Genomic DNA, 20,580 nt, shown 5'->3' on the forward strand with positions numbered 1-20,580 from the left:
ATATTAAGCTATTTTATTTTGTTGCCCAAACTTATGTGGCAGTAGCTAATTACTAACACTAAATTAGGGACTACTTTTATAGTCTATAAAACTAAAATAAAAGAGGAACTAAAATAAAACAGAAAACAGAAAAAGAATAATAAACAAAAATAGAACAAAAGAAATAAAAACAGAAAAGGCCTTCCCCCCCTACTGGGCATCGGCCCACCCACATGCCGGGCTGGCCATCCAACCAGGACGGCCCACCTAACCTTCCATAACCCCCACCGTGACCTAACCCTATCCCACGAACCCCCACTCTCCCCCCCGCACGTCTCTCCCTCTCCCTCCCAGCGCCGCCACACACCCAGCGCCCCAGCGCTCGGCGCCCCCATCCCATCGCCCCGTCGGCCTCGTCCCGACCCCGCCGCCTCTCCCCGGCAACCGCGCCCCCCCACTCCTCGACGCCGGCGCCTCGCCTCGTTACCGACCCTGAAGCCGCCGGATCGAGCCGCGCCCCGCCGCCTGGACACCGCCGCCGCAAGTCGCCGCCACCCGACGCCCGCGGCCTCGACACCGCCGCCCGTCGCCGCCAAGAGCGCCTCCCCGCCGGCCTGCTTCCCCTCCATCGCGACGTCCTCGACCTCCTCCCCGAGCCCCGCTGCCCGAATCCCTACGAATCGTGGTGAGGCCCCCGGCGTCCTCCCTCTCCCTCGCCCCCGCGCTCACCACGACCCTGTCCCGTCCACGCCCGTGCACGCATCACTACGCCCGCGTGCCGGAGCTTGCGTTCCAGGCCGCACTCGCCCTCCTCCGCCCTGGCCGACGCCCTCTTTCGCCCCAGCCGGCGCCAGGGGACCAGTCGGGCTGCAGCGCCCCGTCGCCACGGTGGCCTCGCTCCTCTGTGCTGCCTCCGGTCGCCACCCGCCTTCCCCTACTGCTCCGGCCGAGCCCCCCGCGGCCACTGCCGCAGCTCCCGCTGGGCCACAGCCGAGCACCGCCTCTGGCTGCCACCCGCACGGCCTCCGGCGGCCGCCCGCGCACCACCGCGGCCTCGCCCCGCTCCGGCCATGGCCATGCCGTGGCCACCGACCTCCGCCGTTCCGGTGCCCTCCCGGGTCCGCCTGCACCTGGGCGTGCGCCCATTCGGTCGCGCATTGCGCCCGATGCCCGCTACCGCTAAGGCCCCTGGGGCCTATGACAGATGGGCCCCATGCCCATAACGTTTAAAAAAAGAATTAAAAAAATAAAAAAAAATAAATAAAAAATAAAAAATAAAAAATTAATTACTAAAAAGTTAATTAACTAATTAGTTAATTAACTAAATAATTAATTTAATTAATTCTGATTAAATTAACTAAATAAGGTTAACTAACCTAATGACTAATTTACCTAATTAACTACTGTTAATTAGCTAACAGAGTATGACAAATGGGGACCACGTGTAAGTTTGACTTAGTCAATCCATGTTGGCTGCTGATGTCAACATGACATCATGTTGATGTCATAAATCCATTTTTCGAATTAATTAAAATTAATAATAATTAAATTAATTAATTAATTAATTAATTAATTAAGGAATTAATTAAGTTAATTAATCATAATTAGATTAATCAAATTAACTAATTAGTCTAATTAAACTATGATTAGTTTAGCTAAAACCTGATTAGCCTAAACAGGGTATGACAAGTGGGCCCCGCTGGACCCACACGTCAGTTTGACCAGTCAACGCCCCTGTTGACTGCTGACGTCATGATGACGTCAGCAAACACTGTTTTGGATAAGGTTAGAATTAAATAATTAAATAAATTCTAAAAATGATTAAAACTTAGAAAATCATATAAAATAAACCGTAGCTCAGATGAAAATACTTTCTACATGAAAGTTGCTCAGAACAACGAGACGAATCCGGATACGCAGTCCGTTCGTTCGCCACACACCCCTAACCTATTGAACTCGCAACTTTCCCCCTCCGGCTCCTCTGCCCGAAAACGCGAAACACCGGGAATACTTTCCCGGATGTTTCCCCCCTTAACCGGTACCACCTCATACCGCGTTAGGGCACACCGAACACCGCGTATTGCCTTGTTATATTTTGTGATGCTTTGTTTGCTCTGTATTCATTATTTCTTCCCCCTCTTCTCTCCGATAGACTACGAGACCGACGCTGCTGCTGACCAGTTCGACTACGAAGTTGACGACCCCTCTCTCTTGCCAGAGCAACCAGGCAAGCCCCCCCTTTGATCACCAGATATCGCCTACTCTTCTCTATACTGCTTGCATTAGAGTAGTGTAGCATGTTACTGCTTTCCGTTAATCCTATTCTGATGCATAGCCTGTCATTGCTGCTACAGTCATTGATACATTACCCGCAATCCTAAATGCTTAGTATAGGATGCTAGTGTTCCATCAGTGGCCCTACACTCTTGTCCGTCTGCCTTGCTATACTACTGGGCTGTGATCACTTCGGGAGGTGATCACAGGCATATACTATATACTTTACACTGTTACATTACCTGTGATACTGTTCGGAGTTGGGGGCTGAAGGGGCAGGTGGCTCCATCCCGGTAGAGGTGGGCCTGGGTTCCCGACGGCCCCCGACTGTTACTTTGTGGCGGAGCGACAGGGCAGGTTGAGACCACCTAGGAGACAGGTGGGCCTGGCCCTGTTCGGCGTTCGCGGATACTTAACACGCTTAACGAGATCTTGGTATTTGATCTGAGTCGGCTACGAGCCTATACGCACTAACCATCTACGCGGGAGTAGTTATGGGTATCCCGGCGTCGTGGTATCAGCCGAAGCCTTCTTGACGTCAGCGACTGAGTGGCGCGCGCCGGGTTGGACTGCGTTAACGCAACTTCCTTTGTAATGGAGGTTGCTAGGTCTGCTCACCGGCCGCGTACGCAACGTGCAGGTGTGCTAAGGGCGATGGGCCCAGACCCCTGTGCGCTTAGGTTTAGACCGGCGTGCTGACCTCTCTGTTGTGCCTAGGTGGGGCTGCGACGTGTTGATCTTCCGAGGCCGGGCATGACCGAGGAAAGTGTGTCCGGCCAAATGGGATCGAGCGTGTTGGATTATGTGGTGCACCCCTGCAGGGAAGTTAATCTATTCGAATAGCCGTGATCTTCGGTAACAGGACGACTTGGAGTTGTACCTTGACCTTATGACAACTAGAACCGGATACTTAATAAAACACACCCTTCCAAGTTCCACAGACAACCCGGTGATCGCTTTTCCACAGGGCGACGAGGGGAGGATCGCCGGGTAGGGTTATGCTATGCGATGCTATTGGAGATGCTACTTGGAGATGCTACTTGGAGATGCTACTTGGAGGACTTCAATCTACTCTCTTCTACATTCTGCAAGACGGAGGCTGCCAGAAGCGTAGTCTTCGACAGGATTAGCTATCCCCCTCTTATTCTGGCATTCTGCAGTTCAGTCCACCGATATGGCCCTTTACACATATACCCATGCATATGTAGTGTAGCTCCTTGCTTGCGAGTACTTTGGATGAGTACTCACGGTTGCTTTTCTCCCTCTTTTTCCCCTTTCCCTTCTACCTGGTTGTCGCAACCAGATGCTGGAGTCCAGGAGCCAGACGCCACCGTCGACGCCGACTACTACACCGGAGGTGCCTACTACTACGTGCAGCCCGCTGACGACGACCAGGAGTAGTTTAGGAGGATCCCAGGCAGGAGACCTGCGCCTCTTTCGATCTGTATCCCAGTTTGTGCTAGCCTTCTTAAGGCAAACTTGTTTAACTTATGTCTGTACTCAGATATTGTTGCTTCCGCTGACTCGTCTATGATCGAGCACTTGTATTCGAGCCCTCGAGGCCCCTGGCTTGTATTATGATGCTTGTATGACTTATTTTATTTGTAGAGTTGTGTTGTGATATCTTCCCGTGAGTCCCTGATCTTGATCGTACACATTTGCGTGCATGATTAGTGTACGATTGAATCGGGGGCGTCACAAAATATTACAAAGTTTGACTTCACACACCACTTATATGCAGAGTAAAGAAACACCCAGAGGTAGTACTACCAATACTTGCCACATGTTTCTTCATTTTGTTTGTTTTGAGACATTATTTCTTCATTTTGTGTTTTTAGGGATATTCATTCATTTTATGTTTTTTTAGGAACATTTCTTCATTTTATTTTATTTTAGAATCATTTCTTCATTTTATGTGATTATAAATTTCTTCATTTTTTAGGCCAAAATTTTATGTGATTATTCATTTTAGCTGCCTTCTCCTCCTCCATTCACGCAGCGTCTCAGGTTGGTTGGACAGCGGCGCAACGTGGTATGATCTTCGCCAAGGCGCCGGCATCGACGGTAGGTATATGGTCGCATGGCGATGCATGCAGACCTCCATGTCACGCCCAATATGTGATACTATCCTAAAGAGACTCGAAGGTCCCACCAAGGATAGAACCGCATATTGAAACGCTTTGCAAGGTGGATATCATTACATCAACATTACATAATAGATGGGGATACATACATAAGGCATACAATGCCACACGGATACAACAATATATCATACACAATATCAACATCCGACTACGGATGAAACACAAACAGAAGCTCAAACGACATCCACCCTGCTAGCCCAGGCTGCCGACCTGGAACCTATCCCCTGATCGAAGCAGAAGCAGAAGAAGAACTCAATGCAAGCAAGCATCACTCTCGCATCACGATCATCGCATGAACCTGTACCTGCAACTGTTGTTGTAGTAATCTGTGAGCCACGAGGACTCAGCAATCCCATTACCATGGGTATCAAGACTAGCAAAGCTTAAAGGGAAAGGAAGGGGTAAAGTGGTGAGGCTGCAACAGCGACTAAGCATATATGGTGGCTAACATACGCAAACAAGAGCGAGAAGAGAGCAAGCAGAACGGTCGTCAACTAGCAATGATCAAGAAGTGATCCTGAACTCCTACTTACGTCAAACATAACCCAAAGACCGTGTTCACTTCCCGGACTCCGCCGAGAAGAGACCATCACGGCTACACACGCGATTGATGCATTTTAATTCGGATCTGGTGTCAAGTTATCTACAACCGAACATTAACAAATTCCCATCTGCCTATAACCGCAGGCACGGCTTTCGAAAGATTATACCCTGCAGGGGTGTCCCAACTTAGCCCATGACAAGCTCTCGCGATCAACGAAGGAATATACCTTCTCCCAGGAAGACCCGATCAGACTTGGAATCCCGGTTTACAAGACATTTTGACAATGGTAAAACAAGACCAGCAAGATGTTGGGTAACGTAGCAGAAATTCAAAATTTTCCTACGTGTCACCAAGATCTATCTATGGAGAAACCAGCAACGAGGGGAAGGAGAGTGCATCTACATACCCTTGTAGATCGCTAAGCGGAAGCATTCAAGAGAACGGGGTTGAAGGAGTCGTACTCGTCGTGATCCAAATCATCGGAGATCCTAGTGCCGAACGGACGGCACCTCCGCGTTCAACACACGTACAGCCCGGTGACGTCTCCCATGCCTTGATCCAGCAAGGAGAGAGGAAGAGGTTGAGGAAGACTCCATCCAGCAGCAGCACAACAGCGTGGTGGTGATGGAGGAGCGTGGTGATCCAGCAGGGCTTCGCCAAGCACCGCAGGAGAAGAGAAGGGAGAGAGGTAGGGCTGCGCCAAGAGGAGGTCAAAACTCATGTGTTGGCAGCCCAAAACCCTCAAGTATATATAGGGGAAGGGGAGGGGGCTGCGCCCCCTCTAGGGTTCTCTCCCCAGGGGTGGCGGCAGCCCCCAGATCCCATCTGGGCGGCGGCCAGAGGGGGAGAGAGGGGAGGCGCGCCTGGGGTGGGCCTTAGGGCCCATCTGCCCTAGGGTTTGCCCCCTCCCACTCTCCCCTGCGCCTTGGGCCCCTTGTGGGGGGCGCACCAGCCCACCTGGGGCTGGTTCCCTCCCACACTTGGCCCATGCAGCCCTCCGGGGTTGGTGGCCCCACTTGGTGGACCCCCGAGACCCTCCCGGTGGTCCCGGTACGTTACCGGAAAAACCCGAAACTTTTCCGGTGACCAAAACAGGACTTCCCATATATAAATCTTTACCTCCGGACCATTCCGGAACTCCTCGTGACGTCCGGGATCTCATTCGGGACTCCGAACAACATTCGGTAACCACATACAAACTTCCTTTATAACCCTAGCGTCATCGAACCTTAAGTGTGTAGACCCTACGGGTTCGGGAACCATGCAGACATGACCTAGACGTTCTTCGGCCAATAACCAACAGCGGGATCTGGATACCCATGTTGGCTCCCACATGTTCCACGATGATCTCATCGGATAAACCACGATGTCAAGGACTCAATCAATCCCGTATACAATTCCCTTTGTCTAACGGTATTGTACTTGCCCGAGATTCGATCGTCGGTATACCGGTACCTTGTTCAATCTCGTTACCAGCAAGTCTCTTTACTCGTTCCGTAACACATCATCCCGTGATCAACCCCTTGGTCACATTGTGCACATTATGATGATGTCCTACCGAGTGGGCCCAGAGATACCTCTCCGTTTACACGGAGTGACAAATCCCAGTCTCGATTCGTGCCAACCCAACAGACACTTTCGGAGATACCTGTAGTGCACCTTTATAGCCACCCAATTACGTTGTGACGTTTGGTACACCCAAAGCATTCCTACGGTATCCGGGAGTTGCACAATCTCATGGTCTAAGGAAAAGATACTTGACATTAGAAAAGCTTTAGCATATGAACTACACGATCTTTGTGCTAGGCTTAGGATTGGGTCTTGTCCATCACATCATTCTCCTAATGATGTGATCCCGTTATCAACGACATCCAATGTCCATGGTCAGGAAACCGTAACCATCTATTGATCAACGAGCTAGTCAACTAGAGGCTTACTAGGGACATGGTGTTGTCTATGTACCCACACATGTATCTGAGTTTCCTGTCAATACAATTATAGCATGGATAATAAACAATTATCATGAACAAGGAAATATAATAATAACTAATTTATTATTGCCTCTAGGGCATATTTCCAACAGTCTCCCACTTGCACTAGAGTCAATAATCTAGTTCACATCGCCATGTGATTAACACTCACAGGTCACATCGCCATGTGACCAACATCCAAAGAGTTTACTAGTGTCACTAAACTAGTTCACATCATCATGTGATTAAGACTCGATGAGTTCTGGGGTTTGATCATGTTTTGCTTGTAAGAGAGTTTTAGTCAACGGGTCTGCAACATTCAGATCCGTCTGTACTTTGCGAATCTCTAGGTCATATTATAAATACTGCTACCATTCTCCACTTGGAGTTATTCCAAATGGTTGCTCCACTATACGTATCCGGTTTGCTACTCAGAGTCATTCGGATAGGTGTTAAAGCTTGCATCGACGTAACCCTTTACGTCGAACTTTTTATCACCTCCATAACATGTCCTTATTTACTCCAAGGACAATTTTGACCGCTGTCCAATGATCCATTCCTGGATCATTCTTGTACCCCTTGACTGACTCATGGCAAGGCACACTTCCGGTGCAGTACACAACATAGCATACTATAGAGCCTACGTCTCAAGCATAGGGGACGACCTTCGTCCTTTCTCTCTTTTCTGTCGTGGTCGAGCTTTAAGTCTTAACTTCATACCTTACATCTCAGGCAAGAACTCCTTCTTTGACTGATCCATATTGAACACCTTCAAGATCATGTCAAGGTATATGCTCATTTGAAAGTACCATTAAGCGTTTTTGATCTATCCTCATAGATCTTGATGCTCAATGTCCAAGTAGCTTAATCCAGGTTTTCTATTGAAAAACACCTTTCAAATAACCCTATATGCTTTCCAGAAATTCTACATCATTTCTGATCAACAATATGTCAACAACATATACTCATCAGAAATTCCATAGTGCTCCCACTCACTTCTTTGGAAATACAAGTTTCTCATGAACTTTGTATAAACCCAAAATCTTTGATCATCTTATCAAAGCGCACATTCCAACTCCGAGATGCTTACTCCAGTCCTTAGAAGGATCGCTGGAGCCAGCATACCTTTTAGCATCCTTAGGATCGACAAAACTTTTCTGATTGTATCACATACAACCTTTCCTTACGAAAACTGGTAAGGAAACTCCTCTTGACATCCATCTGCCAGATTTCATAAATGCAGCTAATGCTAACATGATTTCGACGGACTTAAGCATCGCTACAGATGAGAAAATCTCATCGTAGTCAACTCCTTGAACTTGTGAAAAACTCTTCGCCACAAGTCGAGCTTCATAGACAGTGACATTACCGTCCACGTCCGTCTTCTTCTTAAAGATCCATTTATTTCAATGGCTTGCCGATCATCGGGCAAGTCCACCAAAGTCCATGCTTTGTTATGATACATGGATCCTATCTCGGATTTCATGGCTTCTAACCATTTGTCGGAATTTGGGCCCACCATCGCTTCTCCATAGCTCGTAGGTTCATTGTTGTCTAGTAACATGACCTTCAAGACAGGATTACTGTGCCACTCTGAAGTGGTACGCATCCTTGTCACCCTACGAGGTACGATAGTGACTTGATCCAAAACTTCATGATCACTATCATAAGCTTCTACTTCAATTGGTGTAGGTGCCACAGGAACAACTTCCTATGCCCTGCTACACACTAGTTGAAGTGACAGTTCAATAACCTCATCAAGTCTCCACCATCCTCCCACTCAATTCTTCGAGACAAACTTTCCCTCGAGAAAGGACCCGATTCAAGAAACAATCCCTATTGCTTTCGGATCTGAATTAGGAGGTATACCCAACTGTTTTGGGTGTCCTATGAAGATGCATTTTATCCGCTTTGGGTTCGAGCTTATCAACCTGAAACTTTTTCACATAAGCATCGCAGCCCCAAACTTTTAAGAAATGACAACTTAGGTTTCTCCAAACCATAGTTCAAACGGTGTCGTCTCAACGGAATTACGTGGTGCCCTATTAAAGTGAGTGCAGTTGTCTCTAATGCCTAACCCATGAACGACAGTGGTAATTCGATAAGAGACATCATGGTATGCACCATATCCAATAGGGTGCAGTTATGATGTTTGGACACACCATCACACTATGGTGTTCCAGGCGGTATTGGTTGTGAAACAATCTCCACAATGTCTTGATTGTGTGCCAAACTCGTAACTCAGATACTCATCTCTATGATCATATCATAGACATTTTATCCTCTTGTCACAATGATCTTCAACTTCACTCTGAAATTACTTGAACCATTCAATAATTCAGACTTGTGTTTCATCAAGTAAATATACTCAACATTTACTCGAATCATCTTGTGAAGTAAGAACATAACGATATTCACTGCATGCCTCAGCACTCATTGGACTGCACACATCAAAATATGTTACTTCCAACAAGTTGCTACCTTGTTCCATCTTACTGAAAACGAGGCTTCTCAGTCATCTTGCCCATGTGGTATGATTTGCATATCTCAAGTGATTCAAAATCAAGTGAGTCCAAACGATCCATCTGCATGGAGTTTCTTCATGCGTATACACCAATAGACGTGGTTCGCATGTCTCAAACTTTTCAAAAACGAGTGAGTCCAAAGATCCATCAACATGGAACTTCTTCATGCGTTTTATACCAATATGACTTACATGGCAGTGCCACAATTAAGTGGTACTATCATTACTATCTTATATCTTTTGGCATGAAAATGTGTATCACTACGATCGAGATTCAATAAACCATTCATTTCAGGTGCAAGACCATTGAAGGTATTATTCAAATAACCTAAAATCTAAAAAGTGCATACGCACTATTTAGAGACATCAAGCGGCCGGCTCGCGGCCGCACGATCCGGCATCACAGGCGATATCTGACAAGGTCCCGGCCCACCCCACCGACAGCCTCTTTCTGTCTTCCTCGCAGCACCTGCGTCTCTCTTTCTATTCTCTCTCTCACTCTTCCCCATGGATCTGGATCAGAGGGGGCTCGTCGGCCTCTCCCCTCAACGCCGACCATCAGGAGCCTCCCACTAACCGGCCACCAGCCCACCACACTCCACCGGCGGATCGGAGGAGGGGAGGACCACCCCGGCGTGGCTCTACCCCGAGGTCGACGTCGCACCACCACCACGACGGTTGTCTTGGCCGCACCACCACCAGCCTACTCCACCATGGCGTCCTCTCCAACTGCCCCATGCTCCCTGGGCAACCAGATCCAGCCCCATCGCTGCCGCGCCCTGCCGTCGTCGACGGGATGCGGCCGTCATCTCCTTCCTCTGCCCGAGGCTGGTTGAGATCCTTCCTCTCCTGCTCCGACTGAGCCCACTACCCCCCATCTGCTTGCTCTTTGATGACCTCCTCCACGCGCCTGGACGCCGTGATGGCGGAGGTGGAGGATCCTCTGGTCACCATGTGTCTGATGTCTGTGTCACACTGGCGGAGATAGAGCAGCCTCCGGTGGTGGTGGTGTCTGATGTGGTCTTTCCGGCGTCATGATCTGTTGAGCGGAGATGCGGCAGTGTCAGGTCCCAGCGCCGACAGCGATTCTGGCATGATTCAGGCAGAAGGGCCCCATGAGAGAGCATTGACTCTCGTCGGAAATTCGTTAACTCGACTATCATAGCCTAGCGATTCTAGGTGCCTGCATGTCAATACAATGTAGTAGTATTTGCTAGTAGTCCTGGTACACGAGTCTAGTTTATATTTACATTTTTAATGCTTGTTTTCCTTTTTCTAATTTAGTGCTAGTCTGCTACTCAGTACATGACTGAAGCAAACTAGTCCAATTCTATGTGTGTTTCATCTTCCTTGCAGAAACTGAATGATTGGGTGGTGAAATAAGTGTTTTCTTTAGTCAACTACCACTATAACGTTTGTATGTTTTGGTTTTTGGGCGGCGATTTGAGTTGGAATAGGAAGAGGGAAGTACATAAGAGTACCGAGAGGATAGTTCTAATGTTATTGCTCAATCCTCTCAAAATGCATCTGTGTGGTTTCTCTGTTTTCTTGCATGCATATAAGTAACCAGTTGGCTGGTTTGTTGTCATAGTTGCACAGAAACGCAAATGTAGTTGGATCATGCATATACAAATCTCAGCTAGCTAGCCACTTATGAAGTTGCACAGTGAGGGTTAACCAGTTGCACAAGCAATGGTATTCAGATGGATACATTGTGTAAACCATGTTCAAGCAGTATGTGTGTTCTTTTGGTTGGACACTCATGTGTGCTCTGTTGTCACAAGGGTATGCATTCATACATGAGTTTGCAAATCAAGGCAGTACATATCCTAGCTGGCTTAGTCACACTTATGTAGTTGTACAGGGAAGGGCTATATAGTTGGTTGACAATTAGTTTAGTTTTGGCTCCAATGCCTAAATCATGACCATGCAGTGTGTATGCTGATTTTTTGGTTGCACACTCATGTGTGACCTGTTGGCCATACAGTGCATCAAGTTGCACACATTTTATTTTGTTTTGTATGTGTGCTTTGAAAAATAAACATTACTTGCTTACCTCATGGCATTTTTTGATATCAATTGTTTTTGCTCATTTTTACTGCACACATTTTGCACACATTTGATCATTGAAAAGTTGCACACACGGGGTTCATTTTTGATTGGCATCTATAGTAGTTCTAGTTGCACAAATAGTTGTTTTCAGTTGGACACGGTCATTGGAAAGTTGCACACACGGGATTCATTTTTGGTTGGCATCTATAGTAGTTCTAGTTGCACACATAGTTTTTTTCAGTTGGACATGGTCATTGGAAAGTTGCACACACGGCGATCATTTTTTGTTGGCATCTATAGTAGTTCTAGTTGCACACATAGTTGTTTTCAGTTGGACACGGTCATTGGAAGTAGTTGGCAGGGGCAATAGAAGTAGTTGCACAAAATCTGCTAGGCAGTTGGCCAGGGCAACAGATAAAGTTGCACATCTCACTGACATGGTTTTGTTGAATGGTGAAAAAAATGCACATCCATAGACCATGAGGGTGCAGAAAAGTTGTCTACATGGAGTTGCACACTCTCGTCGGTATAGTCGCACATGCATGACCATAGAGTTGCACAATATCGTCCGGATAGTCGCACATGAATTGCCGGGGGAGGTGCTCACGCCCGGCCGCGGAGTTGCGCACTCTCGTCGGTATAGTCACACATGCATGGCCACAGAGTTGCACAATCTCGTTCGCATAGTCACACATAAATTGTCGTGAGAGGTGCTCACGCATGGCTGCGGAGTTGCACACTCTCGTCGGCACAGTCGCACATACATGGCCATGGAGTTGCACAACCTCGTCCACATAGTCACACATGAGTTTTTATGGGAGGTGCTCATGCCCGGCCACGGATTTGCACACTCTCGTCGGCATAGTCACATATGCATGGCCACACAGTTGCACAATATCGTCTGCATAGTCGCACATGAATTGCTATGGGAGGTGCCCACGTCCGACCATGGAGTTGCACACTCTTGTGTTCATAGTCGCACATGCGTGGCCGTGGAGTTGGGACATTCTTACAGGATAGTCCCTCAAACGCGGTTGTAGAGGCTCACACGCGCGATGACTACCAGGCAGTTGGCCAGGGCACCGGGGCAGCAGATGAAATTGCACATTTCAATTTTAGAGAGTAGTATGGGGTGGTGCCACTAGTGAAAATTGCATGGCCTGGGCAACAAACGAAGTTGCACATCTCACTGGAAGGAGGCAATTTGGGGATGGAGGTACCATAGAGAAAAACTGCATGTCTACGGTGTACAAAAAAAGTTGCACATCCCTGTCAGGTAGTTGCACATCGACGGCTAGTCAGTTACACAAAACGGGGACAAAATTGCACAAAAAAAAGTTTGTCAAAACATATCCATGCGGGATCTAGTTTCGAAGAGCACATCGCGAGGATTTCAGTGGTGAAAGCGGATCTTAATTTCGATATTTGGTTCAAAAGTTATGGCTTTTTTAAGAAACAAAAATTAAAAAGCAAACTAGATGGTCAACTCCCTTTAGTGTACAACGGACCACGTACTTACCTTTTCCACTGGCCGCTCCCAAACTCTACCTGGCGTTTTTAATATGCGGCAGTGACTAGACGTCTCGGACAGGGGCCGGCCGCTCGCGAGCGGTACCTAGCGCCCGGCCGCCAGCTAGATTGGTCCTTCAAATAAACAGAGTAACCATTATTCTCCTTAAATGAATAACCGTATTGCGATAGACATAATCCAATCATGTCTATGCTCAACGCAAACACCAAATGACAATTATTCAGGTTTAATACTAATCTTGATGGTAGAGGGAGCGTGCGATGTTTGATCACATCAAACTTGGAAACACTTCCAACACTTATCGTCAGCTCACCTTTAGCTAGTCTCCGTTTATTCCGTAGCTCTTTTATTTTGAGTTACCAACACTTAGCAACCGAACCAGTATCTAATACCCTGGTGCTACTAGGAGTACTAGTAAAGTACACATTAACATAATGTATATCCAATATACTTCTATCGACCTTGCCAGCCTTCTCATCTACCAAGTATCTAGGGTAATTCCGCTCTAGTGACTATTCCCCTTATCACAGAAGCACTTAGTCTCGGGTTTAGGTTCAACCTTGGGTTTCTTCACTAGAGCAGCAGCTGATTTGTCGTTTCATGAAGTATCCCTTCTTGCCCTTGCCCTTTTTGAAACTAGTGGTTTCACCAACCATCAACAATTGATGCTCCTTCTTGATTTCTACTTTCGCGGTGTCAAACATCACGAATACCTCAAGGATCATCATATCTATCCCTGATATGTTATAGTTCATCACGAAGCTCTAGTAGCTTGGTGGCAATGACTTTTGGAGAAACATCACTATCTCATTTGGAAGATCAACTCCCACTCGATTCAAGTGACTGTTGCACTCAGACAATCTGAGCACAAGCTCAACGATTGAGCTTTTCTCCCTTAGTTTTGCCGGCTAAGAAAACCGTCGGAGGTCTTATACCTCTTGACGTGGGCACGAGCCTGAAATCCCAATTTCAGCCCTCGAAACAACTCATATGTTCCGTGACGTTTTGAAAACATCTTTGGTGCCTCAACTCTAAACCGTTTATCTGAACTATCATGTAGTTATCAAAACGTGTATGTCCGATGTTCGCAACATCCACAAACGACGTTTGGGGTTCAGCACACTGAGCGGTGCATTAAGGACATAAGCTTTCTACTGATCGCATAATCACTACTGTCAACTTTCAACTATATTTTCTCTAGGAACATATCTAAACAGTGGAACTAAAGCGCTAGCTTACGACATAATTTGCAAAGATCTTTTGACTATGTTCAGGATAATTAAGTTCATCTAATGAACTCCCACTCAGATAGACATCCCTCTAGTCATCTAAGTGATTACATGATCCGAGTCAACTAGGCCGTGTCCGATCATCACGTGAGACGGACTAGTCATCATCGGTGAACATCTTCATGTTGATCGTATCTACTATATGACTCATGCTCGACCTTTCGGTCTCTTGTGTTCCGAGGTCATGTCTGTACATGCTAGGCTCGTCAAGTTAACCTAAGTGTTTCGCGTGTGTAAATCTGGCTTACACCCGTTGTATGTGAACGTAAGAATCCATCACACCCGATCATCACGTGGTGCTTAGAAACGACGAACTTTCGCAATGGTGCACAGTTAGGGGGAACACTTTCTTGAAATTTTAATGAGGGATCATCTTATTTACTACCATCGTTCTAAGCAAATAAGATGCATAAACATGATAAACATCATATGCAATCAAATAGTGACATGATATGGCCAATATCATTTTGCTCCTTTTGATCTCCATCTTCGGGGCTCCATGATCATCATCGTCACCGGCATGACACCATGATCTCCATCATCATGATCTCCATCATCGTGTCTTCATGAAGTTGTCTCGCCAACTATTACTTCTACTACTATGGCTACCGGTTAGCAATAAAGTAAAGTAATTACATGGCATTGTGCAATGACACGCAGGTCATACAATAAATAAAGACAACTCCTATGGCTCCTGCGGTTGTCATACTCATCGACATGCAAGTCGTGATTCCTATTACAAGAACATGATCAATCTCATACATCACATATCATTCATCACATTCTTCTTGGCCATATCACATCACATAGCATACCCTGCAAAAACAAGTTAGACGTCCTCTAATTGTTGTTTGCATGTTTTACGTGGCTGCTATGGGTTTCTAGCAAGAACGTTTCTTACCTACGCAAAACCACAACGTGATATGCCAATTGCTATTTACCCTTCATAAGGACCCTTTTCATCGAATCCGTTCCGACTAAAGTGGGAGAGACTGGCACCCGCTAGCCACCTTATGCACCAAGTGCATGTCAGTCGGTGGAACTTGTCTCACGTAAGAGTACGTGTAAGGTCGGTCCGGGCCGCTTCATCCCACAATACCGTCGAAACAAGATTGGACTAGTAACGGTAAGCATATTGAACAACATCAACACCCACAACTACTTTGTGTTCTACTCGTGCAAAGAATCTACGCAATAGACCTAGCTCATGATGCCACTGTTGGGTAACGTAGCAGAAATTCAAAATTTTCCTACGTGTCACCAAGATCTATCTATGGAAAAACCAGCAACGAGGGGAAGGAAAGTGCATCTACATACCCTTGTAGATCGCTAAGCGGAAGCTTCAAGAGAACGGGGTTGAAGGAGTCGTACTCGTCGTGATCCAAATCACCGGAGATCCTAGTGCCGAACGGACGGCACCTCCGCGTTCAACACACGTACAGCCCGGTGACGTCTCCCACGCCTTGATCCAACAAGGAGAGAGGGAGAGGTTGAGGAAGACTCCATCCAGCAGCAGCACAACGGCGTGGTGGTGATGAAGGAGCGTGGTGATCCAGCAGGGCTTTGCCAAGCACCGCGGGAGAAGAGAAGGGAGAGAGGTAGGGCTGCGCCAAGAGGAGGTCAAAACTCATGTGTTGGCAGCCCAAAACCCTCAAGTATATATAGGGGAAGGGGAGGGGGCTGCGCCCCCTCTAGGGTTCCCTTCCCAGGGGTGGCGGCAGCCCCCAGATCCCATCTGGGCGGCGGCCAGAGGGGGAGAGAGGGGAGGCGTGCCTGGGGTGGGCCTTAGGGCCCATCTGCCCTAGGGTTTGCCCCCTCCCACTCTCCCCTGCGCCTTGGGCCCCTTGTGGGGGGCGCACCAGCCCACCTGGGGCTGGTTCCTTCCCACACTTGGCCCATGCAGCCCTTCGGGGTTGGTGGCCCCACTTGGTGGACCCCCGAGACCCTCCCGGTGGTCCCGGTACGTTACCGGAAAAACTCGAAACTTTTCCGGTGACCAAAACAGGACTTCCCATATATAAATCTTTACCTCCGGACCATTCCGGAACTCCTCGTGACGTCCGGGATCTCATCCGAGACTCCGAACAACATTCGGTAACCACATACAAACTTCCTTTATAACCCTAGCGTCATCGAACCTTAAGTGTGTAGACCCTACGGGTTCGGGAACCATGCAGACATGACCTAGACGTTCTTCGGCCAATAACCAACAGCGGGATCTGGATACCCATGTTGGCTCCCACATGTTCCACGATGATCTCATCGGATGAACCACGATGTCAAGGACTCAATCAATCCCGTATACAATTCCCTTTGTCTAACGGTATTGTACTTGCCCGAGATTCGATCGTCGGTATACCGATACCTTGTTCAATCTCGTTACCAGCAAGTCTCTTTACTCGTTCCGTAACACATCATCTTGTGATCAACCCCTTGGTCACATTGTGCACATTATGATGATGTCCTACCGAGTGGGCCCAGAGATACCTCTCCGTTTACACGGAGTGACAAATCCCAGTCTCGATTCGTGCCAACCCAACAGACACTTTCGGAGATACCTGTAGTGCACCTTTATAGCCACCCAGTTACATTGTGACGTTTGGTACACCCAAAGCATTCCTACGGTATCCGGGAGTTGCACAATCTCATGGTCTAAGGAAAAGATACTTGACATTAGAAAAGCTTTAGCATATGAACTACACGATCTTTGTGCTAGGCTTAGGATTGGGTCTTGTCCATCACATCATTCTCCTAATGATGTGATCCCGTTATCAACGACATCCAATGTCCATGGTCAGGAAACCGTAATCATCTATTGATCAACGAGCTAGTCAACTAGAGGCTTACTAGGGACATGGTGTTGTCTATGTACCCACACATGTATCTGAGTTTCCTATCAATACAATTATAGCATGGATAATAAACGATTATCATGAACAAGGAAATATAATAATAACTAATTTATTATTGCCTCTAGGGCATATTTCCAACACAAGACCGCCTGATGCGCCGACAATCCCGATAGGAGCTGCACATATCTTGTTCTCAGGGCAACACCGAATGAACACTATGTACAACTAAAACCAGACCTCGAGTTTCCCCGAGGTGGCGCTGCAAGTGGCTCTGGTTCGGACCAACACTTAGACAAGCACTGGCCCGGGGGGGCTGTAATAAAGATGACCCTTGGGTTAATTACTCCCAAGGGAAATATAGGTGGTGGTGAGGCAAATGGTAAAACCAAGGTTGGGCCTTGCTGGAGGAGTTTTATTCAAGGGGGTCCCATAAATCATCCGACCACGTAAGGAACGCAAAATCTGGGAACATAACACCGGTATGAGGGAAACTAGGGAGGCAAGAGTGGAACAAAACACCAGGCATAAGGCCGAGCCTTCCACCCTTTACCAAATATATAGATGCATTAATAATATAAGAGATATTGTGATATCCCAACCAAAATCCTGTCCACCATGGAGCAATCTTCAACTTCACCTGCAACTAGCAACGCTATAAGAGGGGCTGAGCAAAGCGGTAACATAGCCAAGCAACGGTTTGCTAGGAAGGGTGTCAAAGGTTAGGGGTTCATGGCAATTTGGGAGGCTTGATGAGCAAAAGATAGGTAATGCAGCATAGCGATAGAACGAAGCAACTAGCATAGTGTGACGCCCCCGATTCAATCGTACACTAATCATGCACGCAAATGTGTACGATCAAAATCAGGGACTCACGGAAAGATATCACAACACAACTCTACAAATAAAATAAGTCATACAAGCATCATAATACAAGCCAGGGGCCTCGAGGGCTCGAATACAAGTGCTCGATCATAGACGAGTCAGCGGAAGCAACAATATCTGAGTACAGACATAAGTTAAACAAGTTTGCCTTAAGAAGGCTAGCACAAACTTGGATACAGATCGAAAGAGGCGCAGGCCTCCTGCCTGGGATCCTCCTAACTACTCCTGGTCGTCGTCAGCGGGCTGCACGTAGTAGTAGGCACCTCCGGTGTAGTAGGGGTCGTCGTCGACGGTGGCGTCTGGCTCCTGGACTCCAGCATCTGGTTGCGACAACCAGAAAGAAAGGAAAAGGGGGAAAAGGGGGGAGAAAGCAACCGTGAGTACTCATCCAAAGTACTCGCAAGCAAGGAACTACACTACATATGCATGGGTATATGTGTAAGGAGGCCATATCGGTGGACTGAACTGCAGAATGCCAGAATAAGAGGGGGATAGCTAGTCTTATCGAAGACTACGCTTCTGGTCACCTTCGTCTTGCAACCGGCAGAAGAGGGTAGGTTGGAGTCCTCCAAGTAGCATCTCCAAGTAGCATCGCATAGCATATCCTACCCGGCGATCCTCCCCTCGTATCCCTGAGGGAGAGCGACCACCGGTTGTATCTGGCACTTGGAAGGGTGTGTTTTATTAAGTATCCGGTTCTAGTTGTCATAAGGTCAAGGTACAACTCCAAGTCGTCCTGTTACCGAAGATCACGGCTATTCGAATAGATTAACTTCCCTGCAGGGGTGCACCACATAACCCAACACGCTCGATCCCATTTGGCCGGACACACTTTCCTGGGTCATGCCCGGCCTCGGAAGATCAACACGTCGCAGCCCCACCTAGGCACAACAGAGAGGCCAGCACGCCGGTCTAAACCTAAGCGCGCAGGGGTCTGGGCCCATCGCCCTGAGCACACCTGCACGTTGCGTGGGCGGCCGGAAGCAGACCTAGCCTAGTGGCGTTCCAGTCCAATCCGGCGCGCGCCGCTCCGTCGCTGACGTCTGAAGTGCTTCGGCTGATACCACGACACCGGGATACCCATAACTACTCCCACGTAGATGGTTAGTGCGTATAGGCTCGTAGCCGACTCAGATCAAATACCAAGATCTCGTTAAGCGTGTTAAGTATCCGCGAACGCCGAACAGGGCCAAGCCCACCTGTCTCCTAGGTGGTCTCAACCTGCCCTGTCGCTCCGCCACAAAGTAACAGTCGAGGGCCGTCGGGAACCCAGGCCCACCTCTACCGGGATGGAGCCACCTGTCCTTTCAGCCCCCTCGTCAGAATCACTTGCGGGTACTCAATGAGCTGACCCGACTTTAGTCACCAACTGTATAGTATGTATGTATGTATAGTATATACCCGTGATCACCTCCCAATGTGATCACGGCCCGATAGTATAGCAAGGCAGACTGACAAGAATGTAGGGACAATGATGATAAACTAGCATCCTATACTAAGCATTTAGGATTGCGGGTAAGGTATCAATGACTGTAGCAGCAATGACAGGCTATGCATCAGAATAGGATTAACGGAAAGCAGTAACATGCTACACTACTCTAATGCAAGCAGTATAGAGGAGAATAGGCGATATCTGGTGATCAAGGGGGGGGGGGGCTTGCCTGGTTGCTCTGGCAAGAGAGAGGGGTCGTCAACTCCGTAGTCGAACTGGTCAGCAGCAGCGTCGGTCTCGTAGTCTACCGGAGAGAAGAGGGGGAAGAAATAATGAATACAGAGCAAACAAAGCATCACAAAATATAACAAGGCAATACGCGGTGTTCGGTGTGCCCTAACGCGGTAGTGGGTGATACCGGTGAAGGGGGGAAAACATCCGGGAAAGTATTCCCGGTGTTTCGTGTTTTCTAACAGATGAACCGGAGGGGAAAAGTTGCGGGTTTGATACGTTAGGGGTGTGTGGTGGACGAACGGGCTACGTATCCGGGTTCGTCTCGTCGTTCTGAGCAACTTTCATGTTGAAAATAATTTAATCCGAGTTACGGATTAAAAGATATGATTTTCTAAAGATTTTATTAATTTCTGGAATTTATTTAATTATTTAATTAATTCGGAAAATAGATTAATGACATCAGCATGATGTCATGCTGACATCAGCAGTCAACAGAGTTGACTTGGTCAACCTGACATGTGGGTCCCAGGGGGGACCCACCTGTCATCCTCTAATTAGGTTAATTAGGGTTTAGGTTAATCTAATTACAGTTTAATTAAACTTAACTAGTTAATTAAATTAATTAAACCGGATTAATTAACTTAATTAATCCATTAGTTAATTAATTAATTAATAATTAATTTTATTAATCATTTTAATTTTTATTTATTAATTTTATTTTTAATTCTCCTTTTCTTTTTCTTTTCTCTTTTTTTTTCTTTCTGGGGCTAGGGCCCCTTTGTCAGTGGGCCAAAGGCCTATGCGGGCGTGCGGGCGCCCCCGGTGCGGTTCGGGCGCACCCGCGCGGGGCCGAGCCCGACCGGGAAGGCGAGG

The 20,580-nt window shown here is 47.5% G+C and overlaps 1 protein-coding gene across 1 annotated transcript in view; it reads left to right on the forward strand.

Annotated features, from left to right (window-relative positions):
• Positions 1 to 1,403: 1,403 nt before the first annotated feature.
• LOC123039028 (putative expansin-B14) overlaps positions 1,404 to 20,580 on the forward strand; it is a 24,493-nt gene continuing 5,316 nt past the window's right edge. Inside the window, exons 1-2 of the mRNA XM_044462350.1 lie at positions 1,404 to 1,423; positions 4,196 to 4,317. Coding sequence (XP_044318285.1) covers positions 1,404 to 1,423; positions 4,196 to 4,317 — 142 coding nt within the window. The remainder of the gene's footprint in view (positions 1,424 to 4,195; positions 4,318 to 20,580) is intronic.

The sequence above is a fragment of the Triticum aestivum genome, chromosome 2B (assembly GCF_018294505.1).
Source record: "Triticum aestivum cultivar Chinese Spring chromosome 2B, IWGSC CS RefSeq v2.1, whole genome shotgun sequence".
Classification (NCBI taxonomy): Eukaryota; Viridiplantae; Streptophyta; class Magnoliopsida; order Poales; family Poaceae; genus Triticum; species Triticum aestivum.